Here is a 17,273-nt window from a genome sequence, read left to right on the forward strand (position 1 = left end):
CTGCAGCAATAAGTGTGATATGAACCAGCAACCTTTAGAGGCAGCAACTCTAACCACTATGCTGCCACCTACCCACTTTTGAAACAAAACTAGCAAAAGTACAGTGGAAATGTATTTAAAATGACCTGAGTTGGACAGTGTATGGAACCAAACACCTTTGGCCTGCTAATCCATTCTGATCCGTGACGGAAAAAAAAATGACCTGAACTAATTAAATGGGCACTCCCTCTAATTGCCACATGGTCTGTCAGAGCACCCCTGTTCCGCTGGATTGGAACCGTCCCTTTTGACCTCCCCCTCTCTTCCGGTGTATTGGAACAATCTATTTTGTCACTCCCCCCCATTGCAGATTTGGAATATTCCTTGTCCCTCTGTCGAAAGCGCGCGAGTTCAGTGCGTAGTGGGCGTTGCGGAATGGCGTCTCGTGGCAAAGCAGGTAATGTTATGAATAAGTAAGTAGTTAACTGCAAAGATTTTAAACGTGATACTCGCATTTTAAAGGTGTGTCCCTTATAATAAGTTTCTCGAGGATCGGTAGGAAGTCAGTCGGGGGGTGTGTGTCGTGTCTAGACTGTTGCATAACACTGTGACGTCGTATTCGCATGACTCTGTCTTGTCTAAATAACAAAGAAAGGTATGAAATTGGCGCGTGTTTCTTATATACAGTTTTTATCTTTATTTTTTTAAAGCAGCTTTTTCGTATTTCGAGAGAACACTGTTACAGATCAGATGACGTAACTTGTGGCGTTAGAACCACCTCAGCGTGAGGTCAACCCATGATCTCTTGGGCCCACTTCTCTCAGTCAACAGTATAATTAGTCCAACACCATCTGCTATGATTATGGATTTGCTGTTTTAATGTCACTTCTATATAGGTAGTTACTTGAGTGATGTGGACCACTAAAATGTAAATAAACAAACAAGCTCAAGATTTTGGTTTCATAACAGTTATAACTCGCCCTGTTGGATGTGCAATTTTATTTACTCAGCTTTGAGGAAAAAAAGCTCTTGCTTTGGAGAAAAGTGTCTATAAATGAATAAAAGTAAATGTTTCTGCCACCTTTCTGCATGTGTAAGGATGGCCAGTAGCATAGTGTTTAGAGCTGCTGTTTCTGAAGGTCACAGGTTTGAATCCCACCACCAGCTGTAGAACCCTTGAGTGAGGCACTTATCGTAAATTGCTCCAGTAAAAAATTGCCCAGCTGTATAAATGAGTAAATAATTGTAAGTAGCTCAGCATTGTAAATTGCTTTGGAGAAAAAAATGAGCTGAATGTGAATGTGTGTTCATTGTGTGTTCCCATGGCTTTCCACTGATGAGCAGTGTCCAATTTATGGCGTTTCTTTGCGTGTCCCCATCTGCAGCTGGTGGGCGGAAGCGGAAGGCACCTCTTGGGCAAGTGGGTGAAGAAGCCCCAGATGTGAAGAGCAAGAAGAAGGAGGAGGATGAGCTGGAGAAAGAGCAGGGCCAAAGAATTGTCATTGAACACTGGTCAGTGTGAAAAACCTGTTCCCCATCAGAGCTGTGCTCTCGTGAACACTCAGACTTTATTACTGTTGTTCACTTAGCTCACACGCTCCCAAAGCATGTTACAATTTTAATTTTTCATGCTGAGCTTATTACAGTTGTTTGCTCTTACCCAGCTCTAACTACTATACCCTCCAGTCCCGCAACTTCTGCTGCAGCAGGAAGCATAAAGTGCTAAGTGTGTGACTGTTCGTAAGTGATGCTTTAAATCAGAGATTCCTAACCTTTTCCAGGTTACAGCTCCCTCTAAGAATCTGAGGAACATTAGAAACCCCTCCAAAAATGTACATAAATAAGTTAAGAGAAAATGTCAAACTTAATTTATTGCATTGAAAATTGATTTCTTTCACGTAGTGTTGCCACAGAGAGTAATAGGTTTATTTTTAACTTTTGATGGATGCTTTGATCTTAGCCAAAAGGACAAGAAATGATTGTCAAGCATTACCTTCGGAACAAATCTGAGAGTCACAAACCCCCTGAAACCCATCCAGAAAACCCACAAGGGGTCTGTGGACCCCAGGGCACTAAACGCTGGTTTAAATCTAGATTTTCCCCTTGCGAAAGGCATTTCACCTTAGTTGCTTATTCAGATAAGAGACTGTTATGGATTTAAGTGAACTGATCATACTCTCCTTTACCGTTTTCTCTTGGTACTGTAGCAAAAGCTGACGAGTCTACAGCCGTCATGCAGAGGGGCTAAGAGAAGCCCTGGAAGCATCAAACCCTGAACTTAAGGTGCAGATTAATCCTGAGAAGCCCCGGCGCAACAGCTTTGAGGTCACTCTGTTTGGTGAAGGCAAAGGTGAGTGAATCACTGAGCAGTAGAGAAAGCCGTGGACATTGTGGTTGTATGCTTAACTGCTCACGATAGACTATATGTACCTGGTAGAGGACAGCTGGAAGAGGCCAGAAGGCAGCTTAGTAAGGCCATTGCCTTGTGAGCTGAAGGTTGCCAGTTTTAATCTCTTTCCAACTGCCTGCAACTCCCTTGCATAAAGGTGTGAGCTAAATACTTAATAATAATTATATGAGACTCCTATCTTATGACTATATGTAACCTAATTAACTCATGACAAGTTTTTTTGCTGAAGCTTAGATGTTTGCATTATGTGGGTATACGAAAAGTACTGTATGTAAAGCATATTTTTCTATTGTTTCTATGAAGGTATAGCTGTGAAAATGCAATGGAAGGAAGAATCCTAGATTAAGAAACTGCACTCTCTAGAAAGAAACTCTCCACTAACTGTCATATTTCCTATGTTGTAGAGGTTTGTCTTTGGTCAGGCATAAAGAAAGGCCCCCCTCGCAAGCTGAAGTTCCCCGATCCTGCAGTGGTGGTGTCTTCTCTACAGGAGGTGCTGAAAACCCACTAAGGTGTCCACAGTAGGTAAGAGAACATGTTGAACATGGGAAATACAGGTGCAGTATCACTGGATGTGAGAACTCACCATATTTTTGGCAATTTTCTCATTGTAAATTGAGAATCTTTTTAAGAATGAATAACGCTTTATGGCAATGACAGGTCTAGTATGAAATATTCTCAGGTGTTCTTTGTGTTGTTCTGTTCCTCATAGCCAGTCATCTTTGGAGGTGCTTTGCTGGGTGCTTTATGATGAGGACTGACGAATGGGAAGCTGCCCAGTTGTTCCTTTGATGCTGCCGCCCCATGCATTGGACCTGGATGAATGGCATCAGTGGCTCTACCTAAAATTGCTTCTTTTTTCTATTATTAGTTCCTACATGCCTGGTTGCTTGAAACATTTTAAAATGGCTTTTCTGGTGAAATGGTGATTTAACTTGTTCTTTTATTCAAAGTAAATAAAGGCATTCTGTTTGTAGATTTCTGTCTTTTCCAGTATAATTTTAACATTAGGTGTCAGTGGATGTCATGTTAAGTTTTGGTGACTTGATTTGAATGTTCAGTTTTCTCTGTGGAAGTCCTCAACGTAAGCCTTAAACAACTCTGACGCACCAAAATAATGCAAAACCCAGGAAAGTGGTGCTGTCATTTAATTCCTCTTTATTCATAATTGCATGTATGGAAACCCATGTTCAGCACTTAATTATTTGTATAAAATGGGGCAGCTGGTAGCATAGTAGTTAGGACTGCTGTATTTGGACTCAAAGGTTGTAGGTTTGATATCCAGCTGTAGTGAGGAGGAAGGTACTTACCCTGAATTGCTCCATTAAAATTATCCAGTTGTATAAATGGGTAAATAACTGTAAGTTGCTTTGGAAGAAAGCCTCCAATAAATGTAAAATACATATTTATGTATACTCTTTAAATATGCTTAGTACATAAGGTTCCATCATTTAACTAGCATAGAGAAATTTGACTACCTTCAGATTCGATCTATAAGTCTGAATTTAATATTTTCTCGTGTACTTCAGTTTAATCGGGTTATTTTTATATGAGGCTACATTTTTTTAAAACATCCCTGGTCACAAATAAATATAAAATATGTATGATAATACTTCCATGACAAAACTGAGCGAAAGGGATGATGTAACGTTTGCTATTACAATGTGACGTCACTTCTATGAGACGTGATGTTAACCATATGCGTCATTTCCACGTGATCAAGGAAACGTAATCTTTGAGCGACGGAAGCTTGTGCTACGTTTGACACATTCCCGCATGCTTTTTGTATGTATTAAATTTCACAGCCCAAGTATTCTGTGAATCCAAGTAAGTAACTTTTTCTGAGCCTGGAGTTCATCTTATTTTGTATATTTTTATATTATAGTAAGCCAATAACGGTAGAATTGTATATCATGTTTGTGTGCTACTAGTAGTAGTAGTAGTAGTAGTAGTAGTACTGTAGTCGTCAGTGTTGTTATTGTTTTCGATTCTGACTCCCCAGCAGCGGTGCATGACCATGGCATTACCTTAAATTTGGTCGTCGAGATTTTAGTTTTTTTATGGCCATATTATAGCAGAACGACCGACTGTGTGCACTTCTCTGCAATGCAATGGCCAAAACGAGCTGTGCAGGTTTAAATTTGTTTTGAAACCTGAAGTACGAGGTGAGTTGACGTGCCACGTGGTGGTGGTGTTTGAGTGAAACCAGGCTGCTGTGTGAAGGACACTGGACAGGAGCTGAGAGTGAGCAGTAAAATGTAAATGAACAACATTTGGTTTGGCTTCGCTTCTGTTTGCTCTGCTCCTCCTACTCGGGACACTCAGCATGAATTTAACAAGTGACATGTTACATCAACACTTGATGTAAGAGGTGCTCCAAGCACCCCCTGATTACAGTTGTAAGCATTCACCAGCAGTGGTTTCTTTTCTCATTCACAAAAACGGGGAGCTCTTTATTTATTCTTTGAATTTGTGTAATTTCTTAATGCTTCTTACTCAAAAAGTGTTTAACAAGAGCACTTTTTCCTGAGTACAATTAAAAAATCTGAATTTAAGTTATGCTTCTCTGATTATGTAAATGTTAAACAGTCACAGTGTGCTGTCTGTATTTTGCCCACTGCAGGGCAACAGCACACACACCAGTTCACTAAGAACACATCTTTTGACTGGGAGTAAATCCACACAAACATAGTGAGAACATGCAAACTGCATACAGACAAAGCTGGAGTTGAATCCCCCCCCACCGAGGTGCTTTGAGGTACTGGGTGTACTTCTGTGCTGTTCTGCATATTATTATTGTTGTTATATTATCAAAGGCAGCTTAGAATTCCAGGTTTGTATACAGTATTGTGTTGCCTTTGCTGTAAAGCACATGGTGATACACACTGAAGTGCTATGTCTCATTCTCACTGTATAGCCAGCCATGATGATACCTTCATACCTTCTTTAGTGCACCTTCATTCTGTGTAACAACTCCATCTTACTTTACTTCTCTGAAGTCATGGCAGGAGAAGGTCCTGAGAAGTCGAGTGAGGAAGGAACTGCATCTGCTGGGGGTGCATCCGGAGGGGGTGTGCGCTTCGAGCTGGAGAAAGAGACAGAGCTGCGGTTCGAGGTTGAAGCTGGCGAGAAGGTTCAGCTGGAGCTACTGTCTGGACTGGCAGAGGTCTTTGGCTCAGAGCTAACACGGAACAAGAAGTACACCTTTGGATCTGGGTCCAAAATTGCTGTGTTTACCTGGCACAGCTGCAGCGTGTCACTGACTGGGAAAACCGAGGTATCACGTGTTATCTAGCAGTGTGCTTCACTAAGGTTTATTATAGATTAATTTAAAATTTCTCTTATTTATACTTATACACTCTTGTCTGATTTTCATTCACTCATTCATTTATTTATTTATTTATTTATTTAAAAAACATCCTAATATGTACCTTTCCTTGTTCCTCTTACGCTCAGGTGGCTTATGTGTCCCGAGACACCCCCATGCTGCTCTACTTAAATACTCATGCAGCTTTGGAGCAGATGAGACAACAGGCTGAAAGGGATAATGAAAGAGGACCCAGGGTGTGTGTCCGTGTGTCCTTGTCTGTTTGTGTTGGTGCTGTATTGACAGACATTTCTCGCTGCTGTGCGGTGTGATGGATTATGAGGTACATACACCTCAGTATAACATGAAGCTTCACCTTCTGCTCCAGGTAATGGTGGTGGGCCCAACTGATGTAGGAAAATCAACTGTGTGTCGCCTGCTTCTGAACTACGCTGTGCGGCTGGGCAGGCGCCCCACACTGGTGGAGCTGGACGTGGGGCAGAGCGGAGTAAGTTCCAAGATTTTGTGCCATTTGGGGAAAACTTTGCTTTTTCCAGCATCTTCTTGTATCTGTAGCTTTTCATTTCGAATCATTAATGTTGAACTCTTAACATTTATTTTTAACACGCTGTCTAAGGCCCTGTTCGTCGTCTCCATCCAATTCAGGTGTCAGTCCCTGGCACGGTGTCAGCTCTGTGCATCGAGAGACCGGCTGATGTGGAGGAGGGCTTCTCTGTCCAAGCCCCACTGGTGTACCACTTTGGTTCTACCTCACCTGGCACTAACATCAAGCTTTATAATAAGGTATGAGTGTAGAACCCCTGTTTTACCTCTGTAGCAATTTACATCGCAGCCTAAAACATTGTGTTAGATCAGAGTCATTTCAGATGTTCATTTATTAATTTGCTGTATTTTTTCTTGTGGGTTTAATCCACGCTCAGTCTGTGTGGAGTTTGCATGTTCTCCCTGTATCTGTGTGGGTGCTCCAGTTTCTTCCCACAGTCCAAAGACATGCTGTTCAGGTTCCTCCATAGTGTGTGAGTGACAGAGAGAGTGTGTTCCACTGACGTATGGATGAGTGACCCAGTGTAAATTGTGTATCTAGCAGTGTAAGTCACCTTGGTGAATAAGGTGTATGGGCTGATAACACTACATAGAGTTCATTGGAAGTCGCTGTGGAGAAAAGCGTTTAATGGATAAATTAATAAATATTAACGTAGTGGTTAGAACCTTGCACTGAAAGACCTGAGTCAGAATCCCACCTCCTGGTGTCAAACCTGTCCGTAAAGTACTTAACCTGAATTGATCCAGTAAAAATTACCCTGTTCTGTAAATACAAAAATTGTCACAAGTACCTTTGTATACAAAGTTTACACTGTAATTCTCTTTAGAGATAAATTGAAATAATAATTTTTATCTCAGTGTCAGTTACAGGATTTATACTTGATAGTGTTTTGTTGTTATGGATTCCTTCAGATACTTTAATTTGTCCCCCTAGCTGACCTCCTGCCTGGCTGAGGTGTTTTCGCAGCGCTGTGAGGTGAACCGGAAGGCCAGCGTGGGCGGCTGTGTCATCAACACCTGCGGCTGGGTGAAAGGCTCTGGCTACCAGGCACTGGTGCACTGCGCCTCCGCATTCGAGGTGGATGTGGTTCTGGTTCTGGACCAGGAGCGGCTCTATAATGAGCTGAAGCGTGATTTGCCGCACTTTGTTAAGGTAGTCCTGCTACCCAAGTCCGGCGGTGTGGTCGAGCGCAACAAGGACTGTCGCAGGGAGGCGCGCGATGAGAAGATCCGGGAATACTTCTACGGCTTCCGGGGTGTTTCCTTCTATCCCCATGCTTTTGACGTGCGCTTCTCGGATGTTCGCATCTACAAGATCGGCGCTCCCTCCATCCCAGACTCCTGTCTACCACTGGGAATGTCTCAGGATGACACGCAACTGAAGCTGGTGCCAGTGACTCCAGGGAGGGATCTTACCCATCATGTCCTCAGCGTGAGCTGCGCTGAGGACGAGGGGGCTGAGGCTGGTGCCAGCGGGCCTGCAGCCCAGAGAAGAGGGATACTGGAAAGCCCCGTGTGTGGCTTCATTGTAGTGACTGCCGTTGACACTCAGGCCCAGGTGATGACTGTTCTGTCTCCTGCCCCACGCCCTCTGCCTCGACACACCCTGCTCATCATGGACATCCGCTTTATTGATCTCAAGTAGAGAGTAGTGAAGAAGAGGGAAAAGGAGGAAAGGTTCATATTCTGAGTAAACTGTTTCCTTTAACTATAATCTCTGTGTCCTTCACTGTGTGTCAGGGCCCCGACTGTTTTACTGAGTTGTGTCGTTTTTTTTTTTTTCCCCTGCAATAAGGAAGGTTTTTCCAGATGCATTTTACTTTTTATTTTTTGTATTTCCTGGTGAGTAACATTTTAGTACGTTCTGAAGATTTTTTTAAAAGTATATCTCCATAGCAGGTGTTTTTAATAAACAACTCATAGCTTACAGTTTTAACTTTTTTATATGTAGCCTTGTGTTTACAGAAACAAGTTTAATGTTTGTCTCAGTACAACATCAGTTCCTCTACTTGGGTTTTGGCCTGTATCTTTTGTCACATCACTGATATATATGCTAAAAAATCTGTCTGTTTTTGTGGAGTGGTTGGTAGAGGTGCCAGATCTGCAGATTATACAATAACCCATCTGCTTCTAATCATTTATATTTAAATGTAATTTACAGACTGAAAGGACTTAATCCTGAATCTCATTTGGTGCCTTCAGTGAAATACAATATGAATGATCTGGTTTAAATCTCAAGCCTGCATTTTTCCATTAATTTCTTCAGTACATACTAAGTTTCATGTGTTAATTTTAATTTAGAGTTGCAGGGGAATAAAACTTTGTATAATTTTGTGTATCAGGAGATCACTCTTTGGGCAGGTCCATCATTTGTTCTCATCATAAAGCTCCTCCTTGCTTCGTGTTCATGTGTTTGAACACCTCTTAGCTGTGTGTCCATTGTGACATGAGCTGGTGTGAAAGGACACGTGAAGCGGTGTGTATAAGTAAAACATCAGGGCAAATAATTAGTGGTTAAACAGATTTTTTAAAAAAGTCTTTGCTTTTCTTGTCTAACCTCTGTTTTTACAGAGTGGTGGGTGTTAAAAGAAGTCCAGTGCTGGGAAGTTAAGTAATCAGTAAGAAGCCTGTGTTGCAGCTGCCATTTGTTGGGAAAAGACAGCAGACATGCTGGTGTTTGGTGCTCCTTGGTCCTGCGCTGATCTCACAAGGTAGTGGCAGAACTGCGCCACAAGAGAGAGCCAAAGAGCCAGAGCCAAAGCCGAGTCCAACAATGTTCCTCAACATCGCTGATCTTCTTCCCTTTATTTAGGATGTGTTTCTATACACCCATTAACAACGACCTCTTGTCCAGTGTAGACTTGTAGTGGTCTGGAGCGAGTCCAGGAACTATAGGGTGTGAGGCAGCGTACGTGGGGATGCCAGTGCATTGCAGGGCAACTGCTCCACACACGCACACAAACAAACATATACTATGGGCAGTACAGTTATCAGGTCGCATGAAACAGATCTTTGGGCTGCAGGAGGAAATCCACTCAAACACAGGGAGAACATGCAAACTCTGCACAGGCTGAGCTGGGTTCCAAACTCTATGTCTGAACCCACAGCCTGGGAGCTCTGTGGTACCATTGCTGCCCACTGGGCCACTGTGCCACTTCAGGATTTTTATAATGTTAATAATTCATAGAGCAACAGCTGAAATCGCCTCTATTTGGCAGACACCACTATCTTTAACTTTAAAAGGGATCAGAGGATGGATTACAGTTGAACCCCTCAAAGCCCCCTCATTAATGTGGTGTATTTTTACTTTGCCTACTGCACGGTTTTCCCAAAACTGTTATGACAAACTTTAATGGAAGCATTGAGCAGGGAAGGAGTTGTCAAGATCTGTTATTCCTGCAGTAATACTAGGAAAATTTGTTAAACATCCATCTGTGACTTCTTCAGTGCAAATGTTGTTAATCATTTTTGTCCATGCCTTTCAATTTATTGGAAGTGAACAAGTTTCCCTCGATCACTGCAGTCTCTCTGCTGTGAGATGTCCAAATATTCTGACGACTTCTGGAAATAAATATAAAATATTAAGGTGGCTTTGCATTACCTTCACTGATGACTGCATTTACCAGATGTTATGATTTAAGGTCTCCTTTAACACGTTGTGTATGTTTTGTCAGTTATTTTCCATAAGAGTTACAAATAATATTGTAATTCTGGGACTATGTAAGTTCGTATGAAGGGTAAATAAAAAAGAAGCTGACGTAATGTAACATCACTTGGCTTTTGCTAATCGAAATTGGTTCTCAAATTCAGGACACCCAACACAAGTTATTTATTTTCTGAATTGCTTGTCTATTAGCAAAGCAATTTATATTTTCTACAGCCTGTCCTTGTGCACCAGACTTGGTGGCACACTGACTGACTGGGTAGACATAATAAAATGGTGACACAGGACACTGTGCACTCATTACTTTATTAACACTAACATACAATCAATGACTATCTGTTTGTAATAACCATTTTAACAGAAACAATAGTAGTAATAATAATCCAACAGCTATTCTGTTTACCCAGAGAGTGCAGTAAAGAAGGAACTGGATTTGTGACATAAATTTCAGTAACTGTTATGCCAAAGGCGTTTACAACATATTACAAACAGCAACATATCGCATGTTTGCAGAGGACCCTCTTCACACAGTCCTTCCTGTCCACAATACTGAAAATGTCCCTCGCTGTATTATGTTAATGAGGGAGCCTAGTGGGCGGGATTTGGGTCACCGTCCCCGATTCCGCTTGGTTAACGAACCATATTAGAGAGTCGTTCTCTCGTTCTAATTGGCGCAGATGGTCTGACTGACGGGCGCGTGAGTCGAGTGGTTCCAGAGGGGGCGGGCCCTGAGTCCGTGGGGAGGTGGTGCAAGGCCTGCACCGTACGAGGACGCGCTCGCGAGCCGTATCGACGGTTAGCTCCGCGCGCTGCTCCGTCAGGAGTTTGGACGTTTTGGCCCAAGACGATTAACGTCGCCTGGAAGTGGTTAACTAGTTTACTGGATATGCGCGGCTTCGAAGGAATGCCGGAACACAAACGCGGGGTGGGTACAGAGTTATTTTAAACGATTCGGTTTATTCTGGAGAAATGGTGAATCTGAATGTAGGAAGATAAGCCTTGAGGCGCAACTCCGCTTGACAAACTAAGACAACAACGAGGACAGATTACTAGCTCGGTTTGCCTACTGCTTGCTTGACTTTACTTAACTAGTGATCTCTTTGGTTGTTTGATAATTGACACACATCTGACGAAGTACAGTGAACTCCCATTCTTCCTGAAGTGTTACTGTGTCTATCGTGTGGAGATAGGCGGATATCGAGTGACATGATTATTTTCACTGTGTATGACCGTAATTTACCAGGTAAACACAAGTAAATTAAGTGGTGACACCTCAGCCTTCGAGGTGTAAGTGTTTCCTTATCTACCGAGAGGGTGAGTCAAGCGCACAGGATGCTGGACTGCGCTGCGTTTTGATATCCTGGTCCCCTTCTTGGAATGGTCTGGCTGGTGGATTATCCGTGAGGAGGAGAGATCGCAGGCTGCCAAGTTAAACTAAGTAGCAAAGGAGAAAAATTGGATTTTTTTTTACTGGTGCTATGAGAAGGTAACCCAGGATTTGACTCGACGAACACCCGTCCCCCGGGGCCCGCAGACACACCGGTCCGCCGTGGCGCCACATCGCTGGGTGAACGCGTCGCTCGGCCGCTGGAGTGGAGTACTAGAGCCCGTGGATTCGACCTGGGCCTAGTTGTGCCCCTCTCACGCACGTACAGTATTGTTTATACAGTACATACATACCTGCAGGTACACACACAGTACACTGCGGCTGGTAGCTGCACACACTCACTGTCTCCGTCCCACGGCACTTGTACAACAACGACGTCCTGTCATTAGATAGTAGATCTGCAGTGATAATTTTTTTTTCCTTATCGCACGCTTATTTTATTCTCCTGTCACATGTAACACCCTGGCTGATTCCTGAAGAATGTGGCCTGGCAGTCTCTTAATTATCTCTGTGGGGATCATTTTGTTGTTTGTGAAATGGGCTGTTAAATTTAGGAGGGAGAGCTGTTAGTAGACGGCTGCACGGGAGCACTTTAAAAATGAACACTTAATTTAAACGCTCATATGAAAGAAGATCCTAGGCTAGAGGTCATTCTTCTCACCTAGTTCTATCACACACATGTCATATAGCAAAGTAGGTTATAATTTAAAGTAGGTTTAATTTCCACTGATTCTGAATCGGTGAATTTGATTCAGGCCAGAACCCACTGTATTTCTTTCTGTGGGAATCTTGTTATCGTTTGTGTATTTGCGTTGTGAAATGTTTTTTTAATTTTGACATCTAGTTTTGCACAAAATGCTTTGCATTTTCTGCGTTTTGGTTCAGTTATTGCCGACACTCACATGTTGATGTTTGTACTTCTCACCATCTCACTCCACTCGTCCTCTGGCATTTTCTATCTGGAAAAGAGGCTTAAAAGTAATTATGCCTGTGACACTTTTTTTCCCCAGGGTCTGCTTTCAATATTTAATTTTTTCCCTTGTTTTTTGAAAGGCACGGTCAAATTTTATGATCCTAAATATGCAAGTGCTGTAGAGTTTGTGGTTTAGGGTGTATCGCAGACTTCAAGTCATAATTTTGCCTGTCACCATGAAGCTGAACTTGTGGTTTAGACTTGCAAAGAAGTAATAAGACTGTACAAACCACCACTGTTTTCATAAAATCCAAATGCATTTTAAAAAGTGAAACCTTGCTGTCCAGGTAATTTGTATAGCTTTATGGTAGCTGAAGGACCAAAGCAAGAACAAATAAAAAGCTTAATTACATGGAAATCAGAATTTTTTTTGTGTGTAGGGTTGTCCAAGCAGTCATATAAATGGTATCTGTTCCAAGATGGTCAAGAATTAGTGTTTTTGACAAGCTGTCTAGTGGCATGTAAAAAGTTACGTGTTAAGTTGTGTATTTCTAATGGAATTTGTAGGGTATTGGAGGTGAGTGATAGCTGTCAATTTTAAAATGAGTAACAGACAGGCATCCTGTGGTCCAACAATTTGCTGAGGTTTGCATGCAAAAGTTAAAATAACAGAAATATTGAGGTGAAAACAATTGAAGCCAAATTATGGAGAACAGCAGAGGAAGGTGATACAAGAGTGGGATCTCAACTTGTTGACTGGTAGCATTGATGGATGGCACAGTTCTGAACTCCATGAATGCATCAGATAGCAACATAATGCTAGGTCACAAAAATACTGAAGGCTGGTGAAGAGCAGACAGATTAAATTCTGTAGTGTGTATGTGTGTCACTGTTTGTCTTGGAGTGCTTTACATGGCCGGAGGGGGTCAGCCTCAAAGAACTTCATCCAGGGATTATTATACAAATAGGATGGCCCACAGATTACCACCTGACCTTGTTTCACATTTAAGGGAAGAAAGGATTTTAGACAAAAAAGAACAAAATTAATGTCTGCACAAAATAACAATTATTCAATTAATTTTGTATTTTGTTCTCTAACAAATACTGTTGCATGTGGCAGTCTGAGCCATCTGGTTATATTTTTATCCATCTTGTCAGCAGGCATTTTCTGATGGGCTCTGCTGTATATGAGAATTAAGGATTTTTTTAACCTTTTTTTTTTTTTTTACACCCCATCAGAGACAATAGAATCAGTCTTTATTGCTCTCAGTTGAACCTGTATCCAGTTCTGCTTCACTGTATGACTCTTTGTTCTCAGTTTGATTATACAGTTTCAGTAGAAATCTTTGTAAGCACCTTGCTATGTATTTAATTTAACAGTTGAAACCAAATTAATAGTATGATATGCAATTTAAAAAAAAAAAAAAAATCCTGAGCTACACCTTTCCTCTGTAGCGGAAACCACCTGGTCAGAATTGGAACTAAGCAAATTAGTGTTCAGCATGTAGGCTTATGTAAAATCACTTACCAGATTATGTATTTCTGGCTTTTAGGCTAACCTAAATTTACTGAAGTATGTTAGGGTTACTTTAGTACCTATTTCTATTTAATTTCCTGTGTAGATTTACCTAATGCATGAAAGCTTACTATATTGTTTGGAGCAGCAGAAGGGTTTGCTTAACCATTGCAAGTCAGAATTTGATAAAAGCTTGATTTTGGGGGGGGACCCAGCATGTCCTCAACCTTAACATAACCAAGCAACAGTCCACCTGAAAGTCAAAATTTTTGTTTTTTCTTTCCTTGATCTGACCAGAATATGCTATTAGTTTCCTTCCACTGGAATTCAGGTATCTATGATCACCTGATTGTCAGACATGTAGAAAGCAAGGTTAGATAGTTGTATACTATTTATCCATTAATATGCACACAGATTTGCACAAAATTAGCAAAAAGAATTTAAAAAAAAAAAAAAAAAACTGAACCAGACAGTAGAAATTGAGCTGTTGTATGACAAGTCTTTAAGCACAACACCAGTTTGTGTTTGTTTGTATCCAATCTCTCTCAATCTGTTTACTGCTGGAACAGAGGCAGACGCCCTTTTCCTGGTGAGTCAGTGTTTCAGTGAAATGGAGACGGAACAGGCTATGGTCAGGTTTCAACACAACCAAGGAACTGCTCAGTGTCTCTCCTGTGCTGGTGTTACGGTGCACCTTGAGGAAGATGGTGGCTACACCTTTCCTGTACCACACAGAATTTTATCCGTTTTTCTCTCCATCCTGCTGCATCTCTCTCCTTCATTGCCTTCTTGGTCTTTGTCTGCCCTCTGATTCCTGTACTTTCTCATCTTGTTACTGGCATGAGTGCAAAATCCACCTGTAACATAGCCCCCTTCATCATGCCATCATTCCCCTCTATGTTCCTGACTCACTGCAGGTGTCAGTAAATTTCTCACACAGCTTCCCTTCATTTCTCTCTGTCTGCTTCGTGGAAGTAGAATGATGAGCCATGTGGGATTCTGGTACATGTTTACTAGCTTGCTGGTGTTATACATATTCCTTGCCTTCGAAATGTCTGTTTTGTTTCCACGACTATCAGTTCATTTAATCAGTAGAAACTTTTGTATTTTAAAGACACAATTAAAGACAATTTTTTTTCCTTTTCATATTTCTCCCATAAAGAATGATACACTTAGTTTTTCTGCCCTCTTTAGCATTTAAATATAAATGCACCACCACATGGGTCCTATGCACTTACAGCTGTAAGCAAGACACTCAAAAAGTCTGAAGGTCAGTTGAAATCTTTGTCAAAACTTGGAGAACAATGTTGGAGCATAACTGCAACAGTGTTGTCAACCATATGATATACATTGAAATGGCAATTCTGCGCACAAGGAGACGGTAATAACCCTGTTAAAAAGACTATGAAACTTTGCTCCCTATCAAAGGAAAAAGACTTCACCCTAAAGGACAAAATGAAAAGCATTACACTTAATTGTAAAAAGTGAGCTCCAGCACATAGCAGGTGGTTGGAGGTTGAAATCCCACCTCCTGCTCTAGTACACAAAACATTTTACCTGCAATTGCTCCTGTAAAAATTACTCTGCTGCATATACAGGTAAATAGTTACAAATACCTTAACACTGTAAGTCACATTGGTGAAAAGCTTAGCATTTGGAGATGTCAGCTAAATGGAAAAAATGTAAATGACTGCACACACACACACATTTTCAGAACCGCTTGTCCCTTACGGGGTCACGGGGAACCGGAGCCTACCCGGCAACACAGGGCGTAAGGCCGGAGGGGGAAGGGGACACACCCAGGACGGGACGCCAGTCCGTCACAAGGCACCCCAAGCGGGACTCGAACCCCAGACCCACCGGAGAGTAGGACTGCGGTCCAACCCACTGCGCCACCGCACCCCCCTACAGCGACCCCGTAAGGGACAAGCGGTTCTGAAATGTGTGTGTAAATGACTGCAATTTTTTGTCCCCCAGTAATCTTTAGTACCATAATTTAATATCCTATGAATAGGATTTCTTCTTCAGTGTTGAATTCTTCAAGTTTAAAGGGAAGTCAGCTGTGAGGTGTACCTCTGAGCAATATGCACTGAACTGCTTTCAGTTACATCAGTGACCTTTGATGGGGAAACAAAAACGCAAATTGTTGCAAAGTTCAACACTGCATTTAACATGGTGAGTGGTACTTATGGAGTTTTGCAGTAGGTCAAGAGAGATTTATATAAACAAAGAGCTGAACTTCTCAACGTTCCTTCAGTTTGTGTGTCTGTGGTTTTGAGTTCTGTATCACAGGGACTGTAACGTTTTACGATCACATCCCAAGCTGTATGAGCATGCTAGCTTAAAGAGTCACAAGGAAGGGTGAAAAACAATGGTAATAGAAACCAAACCACAGTGTTTAGCTGGTTTTTTGAGCCAGAACCACATCAGTGTGAAGATCAGTGATGTTCCCCCCTCTACCCCATGGGATGCAGTTCTGGCCAAAACTTCGTTTATAGGGTACAGCTGCTTATTGCTCCAATCCATAGTGACACTTGTCTTTTTCCTTTTTACACTGGCACTCTGTTCTTTGTTGTCTTTTCCTGACATCTTCCCACTTTGATATGTAAGGTTGAAGGTCCCAGTTGATTTCCTTCTGACCTGCTAATGGTTGTGGCAGTGAGAGGATCAATTGTTGAACTACAAAACAATGCCTGCATGCACTTATTTTCTGTGACTTAGTTTAGTCACTTATAAGTTTTTCTGTTTCTCTTGAATGATCACACTTTTGCTGCATGTAATTTCTGTGGATGTCATTTAGCAACTGTCAGCCTCTTTCTGGTTTTTTCAGGAGTGAAACCTTGCCTGAGGTCAGATACTGTTGAAGCACGTCTGAACAGAGGGACTGCTAAAGAGCTGAGGACAACCTGGGCCAAGCAGCAAGGAAAGTAGACCTGCTGGTTCTCCAACTCAGTGGATTTCCAAACTGCCGTTTTGTTTTTCCTGTGAACCTTGGAAGCACAATCATTGTGCAGTCTTGTCAGAACTTTCAGACACTAAGACCGTTTAATGACTTGAGTCCACGTTGGGCTGCAGTTCAATACACTAATGTCAAAAATGGAGAAAACCTATTTTTAAATGAACTTAGTTTTTAAACTTTTGTTTCACGTTTAATCACAGTTCATTTTTGTACATTTCTGCTTCCAAAGTCAGTAGGTTATAAATTCTTGGTTTTTTTTTTTAATCGATTAGACTAAATATTTTTTTCTACACTTAATTATTCTACTGGACAAGATACATTTCCGGAAAGTAATTGTGCGCTTTTTGGATGCAGTAGTTTTTTTTTTTTTTTTTTTTTCCCTTAATACCCAAGGATTCAGACAATTTTCTTAAAGGATAACACAATCTTCTACTTTTATTCCAAAGAGCTGGATTTTTTGACTTCCACATTGCCTTTTCTCTACTTTGAATCACATTTCTCTGTTTAACCACCTTGGGCTTGTATGACTTAGGTCAGGTTTAAAGGCTTGGTTTACTTCCCCCATTCAAAAGCA

General features: G+C 41.6%; 2 protein-coding genes across 4 annotated transcripts; both read left to right on the top strand.

The window, feature by feature from the left end:
• Positions 1-339: 339 nt before the first annotated feature.
• Positions 340-3,367, top strand: selenoh (selenoprotein H). 2 transcript variants are annotated; one of them, XM_018754963.2, is made up of 5 exons: positions 340-436; positions 1,365-1,491; positions 2,187-2,329; positions 2,794-2,914; positions 3,072-3,367. In XM_018754963.2, the coding sequence occupies exons 1-4, from the start codon at positions 415-417 to the stop codon at positions 2,898-2,900; spliced, it is 399 nt and encodes a 132-aa protein (XP_018610479.1). In that variant the 5' UTR covers positions 340-414; the 3' UTR covers positions 2,901-2,914; positions 3,072-3,367. The 2 variants fall into 2 exon arrangements, with proteins under 2 accessions (XP_018610479.1, XP_018610478.1); XM_018754962.2 differs by having other exon boundaries at positions 3,102-3,367.
• A 478-nt stretch (positions 3,368-3,845) lies between these two features.
• On the top strand, positions 3,846-8,043 carry clp1 (cleavage factor polyribonucleotide kinase subunit 1). Of its 2 annotated transcripts, none has more exons than XM_029252416.1 (6): positions 3,846-4,554; positions 5,389-5,666; positions 5,846-5,953; positions 6,085-6,204; positions 6,363-6,500; positions 7,195-8,043. In XM_029252416.1, exons 2-6 carry the CDS (start codon positions 5,391-5,393, stop codon positions 7,903-7,905), a joined length of 1,353 nt encoding a protein of 450 aa, XP_029108249.1. In that variant the 5' UTR covers positions 3,846-4,554; positions 5,389-5,390; the 3' UTR covers positions 7,906-8,043. The 2 variants fall into 2 exon arrangements, with proteins under 2 accessions (XP_029108249.1, XP_018610437.1); XM_018754921.1 differs by having other exon boundaries at positions 3,846-4,216.
• The last annotated feature ends 9,230 nt before the right edge of the window (positions 8,044-17,273 follow it).

The sequence above is a fragment of the Scleropages formosus genome, chromosome 5 (assembly GCF_900964775.1).
Source record: "Scleropages formosus chromosome 5, fSclFor1.1, whole genome shotgun sequence".
In the NCBI taxonomy this organism is placed as follows: domain Eukaryota; kingdom Metazoa; phylum Chordata; class Actinopteri; order Osteoglossiformes; family Osteoglossidae; genus Scleropages; species Scleropages formosus.